Genomic DNA, 11,744 nt, shown 5'->3' on the forward strand with positions numbered 1-11,744 from the left:
ATATACATTCATAACATGTTTTGCTTAATTTAACCGGACAGCTTGAGCCGGGCGCTATCGGGCTATAAGCTTCTTTATATGTCTCGCTCATCACCAGAGGCATTGTACCACTCCATCGCTCAAGCACCGGTTGCTGCGCCAAACGGTTCTGACATTGAGCTTGATAACGAAGAGGGAATTGAAGAGATTATACAGCCAATATCTCGTGTGGATCCAAGAATTAAGTGGATAAATTTCGTTTTAGGTGAACAAAAACTGCTGAACAGAATGAAAGAATGACTGATTACCGACTAAGGATGTGCTGTGCTCCTGCCTTGGAATGGTCTGTCTGTCCTTTCGGTCGCTAGACGCACCTGGCTAATTCTCGAACAGCTCTGATAACTGCAATCCCGTACTTTCTCTCAAGACTCAGTGGATCGTCTCTGCAATCTACATTTATATCTTATCTTTCAATAACGTTCACTCTATCCAACTTTCTCTGTTTGGCTCATGCCACCGCGACGTCCAAACAGGTATGTAATTATCGTCAATGCTTGAGCTAGTTGTCTGAACAGGACAATCTAGATGGCTCCCTCCCGCAGAGCAACTATCTCCCTTACTGGCATTACTGTTCTCACCCTCCTTCTCACCCTCAGCACATTCCTCACACTATCTCCCGGTTTCTTCTTTACATTCGTGCTCCTCAACGGCATCGCTCAAGCAGCTTTCGGATCGTACCTACAAAACTCTGTCATAGCCGTCGCGTCGTTATTCGGGCCTGCAGCCGTACAGGCGATGCTCGCGGGCCAGGCGGCGGTGGCGGTTGTGGTTAGTACTGTGCAGGTGATTAGCGCAGCGGCTTCTGTTAATACCAGCACCGAGTCTATGGACAGACCAGCTGCCATCGATGCATTAGACGTCATATCTAGTAGAGCTAGAGATCCAGAAGAACGCTCAGCATTCATATTCTTTGGCCTGTCGACGATTTTTCTAGTATTTTCGGCGGCGGCACATAGATGGCTAGTCTCGTTGCCAGCATATCACTCCGTAGCAGGTGCATTAGAAGCAAGGAAACCAGAGCCGGAGCTTGGTACAGATGATGAACGTCGAATATTAGTTTCCGCGGGACCGTCACGAGGATTATTGACACAGAAGCAAAGTATCTGGCGGGTGGCCAAAACGAACGTGTTGTATGAGATTGCGGTAGCGTATGTGTTTACGGTGACTTTGGTATGTTAGGGTTTCGGTTTTGTTCTGTATGTCCTAATCTCTGACGATATTCCCTTTCCCTTTATCCCCCCATTCAAAAGACCGTCTTTCCCCCAATCACATCCTCAATCCAACCAACCAACCCGTCCATTCACCCCCTGCTTTTCACCTCTATCCACTTCCTCGTATTCGGTCTCGGTGATTTTTTCGGACGGTACATCTGTTCGTTCCCGAGATTATTAGTATGGTCTGCAAAGCGCCTATTGGCGCTGTCCCTATCTCGAACATTGTTCATCTTTTTATTCCTATTGTGTAATGTTCAACGACCTCCAAATCCTACTCCAGATTCTCTTTCTTCACTAATCCCCGACTCCCCAATACCACCGATAATCAACTCTGACTTTTTGTTCATGCTCATTCTCTTCCTCTTCGGACTATCGAACGGATACGTGGCGAGCATGTGCATGATGTCGGCGCCGTCTCTAGAGCATAATCCGAGGCTGAAGGGGAAAAAGGAAGATGTGGATGTAGCTGCGACAGTGTCACAATTTTGCTTAATTGGGGGACTAGTACTGGGGAGTGTTGCAAGTTTTGCAGTGAGAGGTGCGGTTTGTGGATGTAACCCATTTGTGCTGTAGTATTAAGGACATACATAGTCGTGCATCGATATTTTATGATCATCATAGAATGAAGGGATAGGTTGCGATTTTTACGACATTATACCAGAGATAATCGTTCCATTCGTATACATTTACAACAGCAAATGTGGCAACTCAGAAGCTCGTTCACGTCGATGTTTAGATATTTAAGTTATCTGATGAAATTCAGATGTAGAACAACTCGAATATGTCAACCATAGTAAAAATTCTGTGAATAAATATAAGTATTGGATCTGAGCCGACCCACATAGTGACTGATGGTATCCTGATACCATCTCAGGGTAAAGCCATGAACTTGAAGGAGGTACGAATACTGAAATAGAGCGAATAGCCCGGGCCAGCAATATTATTTTTTGGCGTCCTGACATGTCACCACTGCTCGAGTTATAAAGTCATCTGGAGGATAGCATAGGTTGCCAGACACCATAGGAGATCTCTTCGATGTGGTGCAGATCTACGCGATCCCAGGGAATAGGTATTCGGTTTGCCTGCGCGCGCGCAGACATAGGAGTCAAATGCAGACCTTTGAACACGAGAAAGTAGGACTAACCTGGAGGTAGTGGACACACGCTCTTGAAATACGTCTCGCTAAGGTTTGTAGATTTATCCGGTCGTCGTACGAAGCTTCTACCGGAATCTCGTACGTTAAGGAGTTATAACCAGCCCACTGGTATAAAATTTTCTTAAGATACTGGAAAAATTTTAGACCTTCTTCAACATGGACTTACTCTTATCTTCAGGAAAATCGTGTGTCGTCGATCTGCGTGCAAATCGTGAAGGGTATAGTAATCATTGTTTGATAATCTGGCATATCCTTGGGCTTCAGCTAGAGAAATACCAGCCATAAGGCTACTCCGGCGTTTAAATTTGATGTGGATTGAGCTAGCACGGCGGTACGTATCCATGGGTGGTGGAAGGGGAATATGTGATATAGCTGATACTGCAGAATGCCGTCGAGGCCGGGTCATGCTCATCGCTGAACGAGGTCGTCGGATATCAGGGTAGTACGGCTCTCGCACAGTCATGTCATCATAGGCTGCTGTCCAACCATTGCACGATGCAATTCAGCAAAACATAATAGGAGGAAAGATCAACTTACAGGGACCCATCATCATGGGCGTCACGCCCCCCATGGAGGGGTGCAGGCCATGCATGCTGTTGTACTGCTAGAACGAGGGATAAGAATGGCATCGCCAATGAAAAAATGATCGATGAGTTTGTCTTACCCCGCCGTACATAGGATCTAGGTCATGGTAGCCTACTTGATCATATGCATAAGAACTGCCTCCTCCGTACATGGACGGGCGGCGAGACATTGAATAAGGATTATAAGCATCGTAGCTGTTGTCGTAACCAGGAAATACTAGAGCCATACTGTACAACTGCGATTGAGGCCGGGTGCGGTTAAGCTGGGAATCCTACTACCTCGCACATCGTTCTCTTATATATGCCCTTGAAAAACGACAATACGACAATGTGGTAGGTTTCCAAAAAACCGCGATCACTGGCCTCGCGGAGGGGACGCGGCTCCTGACAGTCCAACAGTGGGAACGAACCGTTAATAGAAAACGTTCTGTGCCCGGAATCCTTGCTGAGTCTGGTAAACAAAGCGTAGGAAGAGTTAGCTTCGTAGGTCCGCCTCACAAGAAACTTTGAGTATATCAGCATGGAACTCTCTAAGAATGGTCAGCTCGAGAATGAAACATTTTCGTCGATTGATATTGGTGGCATCGGGAGAGGACATAATGAAGAAATGGCGAGCGCGCCGCGAAAGGGAAGAAAACCATGCAGAACTTGAATGACGATTGGCAGAATTATTCATGCTGATCTTCGGTCGAGTCGCTTAGTCACTTGAACTGAATATTACTGAGTGATCAAAGGACCGGGGAATAGGGATGCGAGAGCACTCGAAACCTGGAAAGGCCGGTGCATATCAGTGAAAGTTCTAGAGAAAGGTCAAGTGCGATGGCGCCACATAAGCGCACACGTGGGATGCTCGCGGTTTTAGGGCTTTCGATTTGACCCAACCGTCCCCAGAGTCAATTACCTCTAAGCCCGTTCGTTCATTTCACTGAAACACATTAGTGGAGAGCCACCTCCCCCTGAACAGCCTGCGTAGTGACCACGCACGGATGTACTGTGTATGCGAGGTTTCTGCTTGTAAGTTGGTTCTCGGAACTTAGCTTTGAAGAAGGGATTTTGACTACTGAGTACTTGTTTTAAGCGTCAATCTAGAAGATCTGAAGCCGCATGAAAGGTAGAGTGTGATGATAGAATAAGCATACACTCCCTTCTCCAGGTGTCGCGTGAGTATGAGTGAAGTATGCGACTGCGAGTATTCAATGTGAACGCTTGAGAATACCTGCGGACTCGCTTCGACATACATAGTCCTCCTTATGTGAATTTCTGTAAGATCTTGAAACAAAAATGTAACCCTACATTGACCAACGGCTTTTCCTTATAGATTCAGTGTATTCGAGCAGGTAGACGTTGATTAGTGGATAGCAGCCCAACTCTCAACTTCGTGTGCAGTTGTCAGGTTTTGTTTTCTTGTAAATGGCAGTGGACAATGCAATGATATTTTGTTGAACCATGGAAAACTCGAGTACGCTCCAGTCCAACCTAGAATGAATGAGAAATATTCAGAAAGTCTAGAGTACGAACGACCGCGACAAAGTGCGTGTTTCCATCTCGCTTAAAAAAGATATCTGAACGAATGAACAAGAACTTCTTCTTGCTGCATGGTCGCATGAACCAAGCTAAGGAAATAGGTCACTATCATCTTCAAACAAATATCCCACTAACTCACTCTGCACTCTGCTTAACAATTTCCTCGTCAGTTATATAGGCCTCAGCTTCACCCCTGTCTAGTTTCTCATTCTGTGATATCAAATATTGTCGATAAGCTGTACGCATTGACGGTCAGCGACGATAGAGTGTGAAATTGATTTGAAAACATTCACCAAATGCAATCGTTAAACTTAACGCCATCAAGCATATTTCGGTGGTAAAGGATTGCCAGTAGCGTTTACCCCACCTCGTAGGCCATAAATACGAAGTCGGAATCTGAACGCTGCTTCAGGACACAAAGAAACGTACAGAAATGAATTGTCGGACTTGTCCAATATTAGCGAAAGCATTAATGAAAGCAATGGACGCCGCGCGCTTAATGGGTGGGCGTGGTATTGAGGTGCTGATCCAGCCGAGAATGATGATACCACCTGCATGTACAAGTCCGTGAGCGAGGATTCAGCCGCTTATTTGAAGAAGAACGTGCCACTATAGCCCATACACATCCCGAACAATGAAACATATTTTCCGGAAACCGTGTTGGCTAGAGATGAGGCATTGAAAAATAGAAGCAATTTAGAGTTCACTTTATTTTGCTGTACCAGTCAAAGCGACGATATAACCGAGTATGGCGAAGCCATAAGCACCGGCAATATGCCAAAACTTATCGCCTGTTCGATCAGAGTGCCAAGAATTGGCCAGAGCGTAGACAGTGGCAAAAGCCCATGGGGGAAAGGTAAGGAGAAGAGTGATCGTAGTCGAGAACCCAAGCGTCGCAGTGATTGTTGGCATGTATGATGCAAACGACAAACCCATAATGTAGGTGAAGTACATGAAACTAAGGACAATTAGTCGAAATGAGTCAAACGCTAGAACGACAGCAGTCAAGGGAACTGACGCCAAAGCCCAGACTTTGATGTCTGATATAGTCATGAGTACCCCTCGCATGATCCCAGAACCAGATTTTTCGTCATTTTCTGGATTATCAATGATACCGACATCCGTGACCAGACGGCCTTGCGCAATGACCCGTTCGCGGTCAGAAAGCCAATTGGTACTGATTGATTGACGCAAATCAAAATGTGTGTTCACATTGATTTGACAAGGCTCACCTGGAAGGATAGTCGGCAAGAATGAAGGGCAATAACAAACCAAAGGCAACGGTGATGCTGCCCTCGATTATATAGAGCTTCGAAAGAGATCAGTAGGTCGAGAACTGTACACCAGCCCAACCGAACTCACCCATCTCCAGCCGCGAATACCTTTTACATTTTCCATCCCTCCTAGTATACCCGCAGCGAATAAACCACCGAGACCTTGAAGACGTGAGACGGTCGATGGCGACGTGGATGAACATCGTTCACCTTGAGCTAACATATTCCCAGCATTTAAGCTGTTGCAAGGCATGAGCCTTTGTGTTTATGATGTTAACATCAAATGCTTACAACGCGATTCTAAAGCCAACTTCCTTGCGTGTATACCATCTTGAGAGGTAATACACTGCAGAAGGGTAGAACGCAGCCTCTGCAAACGAGCTTGAACAGTAGAAAATGAGCATCGAGCTATAACTCACCAACGAATCCTAGGAAGAACCGACACACGACGAGATCAGAGAAGTTGTCGCAGAGCTTATATTGCAGAGTCATTCAACGTCAAATTCAGTGGATGAAATAAATATTACAGATGTCAGCGCGGAAATGATTCCCCAGAGGCCTACTACGGTAGCCATGAATAGCCTAGGCTTCGGGATCGCGTTCATGATGAGGGTGCTGGGCACTTGCATCTATTTAAGGGACTGTTGATGATGCCATAGAGGAACTTGCACATGAGACAATACGAACAAGGATATACCCTGCGAACAGAACAGAGATGCACGTTGCGTATTGAGTGTCATTGAGGTTCAGATCGGTTTGTAGCCCTTTGAGACGGGCATTGGCTAAATTTCCCCGCTGTGGTCGATGAATAAGAACGGCAGGATGACTCATCATCGTAATTCTTACATCCTGAATAACCATCAGCCAAAGTACACTACACGGGATAAACGACACTCACGAGGAAATTCAAGATGAAAAGCTTGACACATCGGGTAAGTTTCCTTCTTGTGAGACGGGTAATCTGGCACGAACAATAACTAAAGCAGGCTGTGATACACGTTACATGTTAGAAATTGAATCGCTCGGATTTCGAGTGCTGGTAAAGCTCGTACCATGCAGCGAATGTCAATCTTCCTCAGTAATCGCTTTTCCTCATGATGGTCCCATTCGACAGATATGTTCTTGCCAATCGTGTCCGAAATTGAAGAGATTGTACCTGCCTTCACATCAGGCGAGAAGGAGCGCATGTTGCGAGGAAGTTCAGAACTGTGAAGAAAAAATTTGCAATTTTTATATCAACGCAAACTACGATATTGTGTAGAACTCTAGAACTCTGCTCAGCTAGATCGACCAATTAGGTCTGCCGCAAGAGACTCCACGAATCTGCACTGCGGTACCTTTCGGGTGTCCGCTCCGCTCCAATCCCCTTTCCACGAACCAAAATTTCCTTTGTCACTCATGTCCTACAAATCATCTCTCGATGTCCCCTCTATTGAGACTCTACTGGGACTCCAAAAAGTGATGGCTGATGCCAGAAATCCCCGACGACCGGTAGTTGGTAGTTGGTAAGCTGTAGCGTCCGAGAAATCTCTGCAAAAAAAGTAATTCAAATTCTAGGCTAATGCTTCCCGGCGCAAGTTTAGCACGTATGGTAGCCCAAATGGGATATGATGTGTGTCACTTCCTCTTCGACTGGACGCCATCTCATACTATTTCGTGATAGTTTGTTCTAGTGGACTGCGAACATGGGAATCTTGCAGATGCAGATATGCATGCGTCCGTTGGGGCTATCGCTGCGCAAGGCGTCTCGCCAATGGTCAGAATTCCTGCACCCGAGAACTGGATTGTCAAGCGAACTCTCGATACCGGAGGTGGGCTAATTATTCTGCAGAACGTATGTGTAAACCGCCAATCGACTAATCAACTCTGTAGCTCATGGGATTCTGTGTCCCATGATGTCTACATCGGAAGAAGCGCGAAAACTCGTGTCTTATGCAAAATTCCCCATTCCAAAATCTCAAAGCACACCAGATACCACCTCCGGGATCCGCGGTGTAGGCTCACCGTTTGCCCCAGCAGTATTTGGTCAACGAATGGATGATTATATTGCAAGTGCAAATCGTAATACTTTTATCGCTGTCCAAATCGAAACTGTTGAGGGGTTGGAGAATTGTGAAGAAATTGCAAGGGTTGATGGGATAGGTCTTTTTGTTGACATTTTCTGCACCGTGGAGACATTCCTAATTTTTTGTGTAGATATGCTCTTTGTTGGGTACGAGGGAAACTCATTAGGTCAAATCACTCATATTGAGAGGAGAATTTTCTTAGTCCAAATGATTTATGTTCCTCAATGGGCTACCCTGCTTTAGAACATGCCAGTATTCCCGAGGTTCAAGACGCGGTTCAACGTATCCTTTCCGCTGCAAAGGCAGCTGGAAAATATGCTGGCATGTTCTGTACTTCAGCTGAACAAGTTGAAGCTAGATACAAGCAAGGGTGTGAGTAATATCACTCCTACCAAGCATTACAATTGACTGCTTTGTGTATATAGTCGATTTCATGAATTTGGGTGCTGACGTGGTAGCTTTGGCCATGTGGAACGCGGCTGAACTAGAAAAGTTGAAGAATATTCGCATTCAAGTTTGAATGCATGTACACAGAACAAATTGATGTATGTAGAGTACCGGATAGTAAATCAGAGTGGTTCATACTATCATTGAATTATCTGCATTGTTGACGTCGACAAGAATGAGCTTCGCGGTCAAGAACTTACTGACTCAAGCGTACTAATGCCCCAATCAGAGCCCAGCATTACATTACTCTTTCCATCCATCTCATTGATCAGCATGCGTGCACTCTCTGCACCTGAAACTGGCAAACGCAACATCTTCTGTCCCTCTGTAGTAGGATATGGTACATGGCTAGCCAAAATTCCAGCTTGGAAGAGTGCGGTTGCTTGATCCCACCAGATGTGCTCTGTGTTAAAAAGGGTTGTGAACATATGGATGCCAGAATCTTTGGGAAATACTTGCCGTGGTATAAACGGTCCCCCCGAATGTTGATGACACCCATCATGGGTATCTCCAAAAGTTTCCCGGTTGGGGGAACTCCGGGAAGGAGCCAGTCAACGACTCTGTCGTGAGTCAGCTTGAAAATGAATTCATCTGATAAGATATTAGCATCCATGTTCATACTTGTTTTAAGTCCCAAGTGACATACCAACGACACGGTCACTTCCGACTGTCCTGGAAACAGGTATCATGGTTGCATCAGCAGGGTTCCTGCGGAATGAGAGATACGAGACACATAAATTGTAGAAATATCAACGTATGTAAAAGAGGAATGCATACGCAAAGATAAAATGGTCTCTGTAGAAGGCGCTGAGAGCCTTTCGCCCGACACCACCCGTCATCTACGTAAAGGTCAGCTTACTGGGTGAAGAATGGCGTTGAGTAGGAAATCCCTACTGTAGGTACGTGGTTCACGTATGGTTCAGCCTGCACTAGGTTTTTTTACACTTGAAATCCCAACCAATGACAGGTTGTTCATCTTACCACCATCGTTCCCATAGTTTTGGCGACACTTCGTACTTCGAATTCGAAGTATGTGTGCTCTTCCCAGATGGCTTCAATGTCGAAAACAGGGCCTCCTAAAATCCTTCGTAGAAATTCCAATACACGACTGTGCGCGAGCGTCGCTTCGCCAGGTACATATTCGGACGATTGAGGAAGGAGAAAGTATGGTGATTTGGTAAATCTGTGGGAGATGGTATTGGGGATTTGAGGGTAGTCGGCTGTGGGAGGAAGGTGGAGGTACGTAGGGACGGGAGGGAGCTTTTCAGGATTACCAATAGCCACAATACAGGACAGGCGGGTATCATTGGCTTGTTGGATTCGCAAAAGGACTTCGGAAACAGCATTTGGGTCGTATACTAAACATGAGATATGTAGTATAGTGCATACAGACTTATCGGCGGAAGCCGTGTGCAGAAACTCACCATATACCGCAAATTTATCCCTGGTGTCAAGCTCTTCCAGAGACAACAAGGCCTCAACGCCTTTCGTCAGAGCTTCTTCAATTGACCATCCTTCACCGCTGGTTACTCCGACAACTGCAAACCCTTCTTCAGCCCATTTTTGTACGGGTTCTGGATCCAAAGTATTCTCTATGTTGGGTTTGTAGGCGGAAGATGGAGGCAAGAACGCAATCATTCCTGGACCAGTTCCTCGACGAGTGAGGGGAGGTTGTAGATAGGCATTGCTGCTAAGAGTTATGAGAGGAGACGAAGGAAGGGCAACCTCCAATTCGTCCAGTGAATCAGGGTCATAACATAGAGGGGCCATTGATGATGATGTTTCTCATCAAGCATAGATTATAATCATCAGAGAGAGCACTTGATACTCGGATGAATCCGCGGAAGAGCGCGGAAGTAAGTCCGGCAATGACTACGGCATTTGTACTGCAATTGCTTTCCCGTTCCGTGACCTCTTCAACCAAAATTCAGATGCCAAAAGGATTGAACATACGTTCAAGTCAACTCTGTTGTTATCATGACTCAAGTGAGTAACTATGGATGCATTCTCATCAAAGCACTGTCTGTCGAGGTCAAAGAAGTCACTCTCCCTGTCGTCGGGCGAGAGGATGTGATGGTGAAGGTCGAATCTACCGGAATATGTGGTAGCGATGTATGTTGACTGTCTTCGTATTCTATGATAAGATACTGAGCCAGAGGATACTCAGTTGCACCTGTACAATCACTTCGGTTTCGGAAAGGTCATGATGAGAAAACCCAATATTCTTGGACACGAATCAGCTGGAACAGTGGTCGAGGTTGGACATAATGTGACCGATGTCGCTATCGGAGATAGAGTATGCATCGAGCCCACCATGTTCTGCAGAAAGTGGGTTCCCTCCGCTGTAAGACTATGTCCCACAGACTGATGTGCCTTGGTCAGATGCCATAATTGTAAAATCGGTAAGACTAACGTTTGTCGCAATTTCAGACAAGCTGGGATGGAACCAACTCCAGGAAGTGAGTGTGCTCAACCATGCTTGTAGAAATTTCAGTCATAAGCGATCTTCGCAGCGTTGCAACAGTACTACGTTTGCGAATCCGATTTTGTTGTTAAAATACCCGACTCTCTGTCTTGGGAAGAGGCGGGATGTATCCAACCCCTCGCTATCGCCATTCAGGTAAGCTTGGGCTTGTAAGGAGAACCACTTCTCTGAACTACCCAACATCCAGTTAGCCAAGCGCGCGAAATTTGCAGCGGGACAAACGGTAGCAGTGTTGTAAGTACACCAGCCCTCAAGTTGAAAACCAAAGCACTTCGATTAATTGCAAATATTCCAGCGGATGTGGACCTCTGGGCGCTTTAGTAATGGCTACAGCTCGAGCTTATGGAGTTTCCAAAATTGTCGCCATTGATATCTCTCAGAAGCGTGTCGATTTTGCAAAAAGCATGTGGGCTGATTATAGTTTTATTTCCCCACCGAAGGAACTCCCCCAAGATTATCCAGATTGGGCCGCAGCATTCAAAGATCAGGTGATGAAGGATGCTGGTCTCGATCCATGGGGAGTGGACATTGCTGTGGAAGCCTCAGGTGCAGAGCCTTGCATGCATGCGGGTATTGCTTTTACTCATCCAGGCGGAACCTGTAAAATATCTCTCTATTCATTTGTGTTTCATCCTCACTTTGATTGCGTGTAGATGTCCAGGCCGGTTTAGGACGTGCTATAAACTCTTTCCCCACTGTGGAAGTTGTGGCAAAAGAATTAGATGTTATTGGGTCGGTTCGATACACTGCAGGTTGCTTCCAGACAGCGATCGACCTGGTAGTCAGCGGCAAAGTTGATCTCAAGCCATTGATTACTGCAATCTTCCCCCTCTCCCGCAGCACTGAGGCTCTCGAAGCTGTTCGGAGGGGTGATGACTTGAAAGTAGTTATCATGAATCAGCAGTGACCATGTACCTCCATGTACTTGTATATCTATTGTTCCAATGATATTATT

At 46.0% G+C, this 11,744-nt stretch overlaps 6 protein-coding genes across 6 annotated transcripts; 3 read left to right on the top strand and 3 right to left on the bottom strand.

The window, feature by feature from the left end:
• Positions 1–78: 78 nt before the first annotated feature.
• C8R40DRAFT_1060469 (nucleoside transporter-domain-containing protein) lies at positions 79–1,826 on the top strand (the record flags this gene model as incomplete). The annotated part of the gene is made up of 5 exons (XM_046225354.1): positions 79–244; positions 296–322; positions 373–516; positions 584–1,209; positions 1,290–1,826. 5 exons carry the CDS (start codon positions 79–81, stop codon positions 1,824–1,826), a joined length of 1,500 nt encoding a protein of 499 aa, XP_046080101.1.
• Positions 1,827–2,239: 413 nt separating this feature from the next.
• C8R40DRAFT_1177135 (uncharacterized protein) lies at positions 2,240–3,220 on the bottom strand (the record flags this gene model as incomplete). The annotated part of the gene is made up of 5 exons (XM_046232633.1): positions 2,240–2,335; positions 2,398–2,514; positions 2,576–2,886; positions 2,947–3,013; positions 3,074–3,220. The coding sequence occupies 5 exons, from the start codon at positions 3,218–3,220 to the stop codon at positions 2,240–2,242; spliced, it is 738 nt and encodes a 245-aa protein (XP_046080102.1).
• A 1,322-nt stretch (positions 3,221–4,542) lies between these two features.
• C8R40DRAFT_1060396 (MFS general substrate transporter) lies at positions 4,543–6,978 on the bottom strand (the record flags this gene model as incomplete). The annotated part of the gene is made up of 17 exons (XM_046225348.1): positions 4,543–4,606; positions 4,657–4,753; positions 4,811–4,913; positions 4,965–5,068; positions 5,128–5,181; positions 5,240–5,475; positions 5,536–5,694; positions 5,750–5,826; positions 5,880–5,953; positions 6,002–6,030; positions 6,083–6,161; positions 6,211–6,265; positions 6,319–6,420; positions 6,479–6,586; positions 6,684–6,710; positions 6,764–6,778; positions 6,844–6,978. The coding sequence occupies 17 exons, from the start codon at positions 6,976–6,978 to the stop codon at positions 4,543–4,545; spliced, it is 1,518 nt and encodes a 505-aa protein (XP_046080103.1).
• Positions 6,979–7,084: 106 nt separating this feature from the next.
• Positions 7,085–8,435, top strand: C8R40DRAFT_791054 (Pyruvate/Phosphoenolpyruvate kinase-like domain-containing protein). The gene is made up of 6 exons (XM_046236223.1): positions 7,085–7,296; positions 7,349–7,403; positions 7,455–7,602; positions 7,664–8,003; positions 8,060–8,229; positions 8,283–8,435. The coding sequence occupies exons 1-6, from the start codon at positions 7,190–7,192 to the stop codon at positions 8,375–8,377; spliced, it is 915 nt and encodes a 304-aa protein (XP_046080104.1). The 5' UTR covers positions 7,085–7,189; the 3' UTR covers positions 8,378–8,435.
• On the bottom strand, positions 8,277–10,175 carry C8R40DRAFT_790954 (uncharacterized protein). The gene is made up of 7 exons (XM_046236222.1): positions 9,729–10,175; positions 9,286–9,662; positions 9,199–9,228; positions 9,082–9,143; positions 8,951–9,012; positions 8,764–8,895; positions 8,277–8,707 (listed from the first exon to the last, which is right to left on the bottom strand). Exons 1-7 carry the CDS (start codon positions 10,072–10,074, stop codon positions 8,493–8,495), a joined length of 1,224 nt encoding a protein of 407 aa, XP_046080105.1. The 5' UTR covers positions 10,075–10,175; the 3' UTR covers positions 8,277–8,492.
• A 106-nt stretch (positions 10,176–10,281) lies between these two features.
• On the top strand, positions 10,282–11,696 carry C8R40DRAFT_1060463 (GroES-like protein; the record flags this gene model as incomplete). The annotated part of the gene is made up of 7 exons (XM_046225353.1): positions 10,282–10,416; positions 10,472–10,632; positions 10,687–10,763; positions 10,818–10,924; positions 10,977–11,023; positions 11,085–11,389; positions 11,443–11,696. 7 exons carry the CDS (start codon positions 10,282–10,284, stop codon positions 11,694–11,696), a joined length of 1,086 nt encoding a protein of 361 aa, XP_046080106.1.
• Between the last annotated feature and the right edge of the window lie 48 nt (positions 11,697–11,744).

Source organism: Lentinula edodes, assembly GCF_021015755.1.
Source record: "Lentinula edodes strain Le(Bin) 0899 ss11 chromosome Unknown C8R40scaffold_60, whole genome shotgun sequence".
Lineage (NCBI taxonomy): Eukaryota > Fungi > Basidiomycota > Agaricomycetes > Agaricales > Omphalotaceae > Lentinula > Lentinula edodes.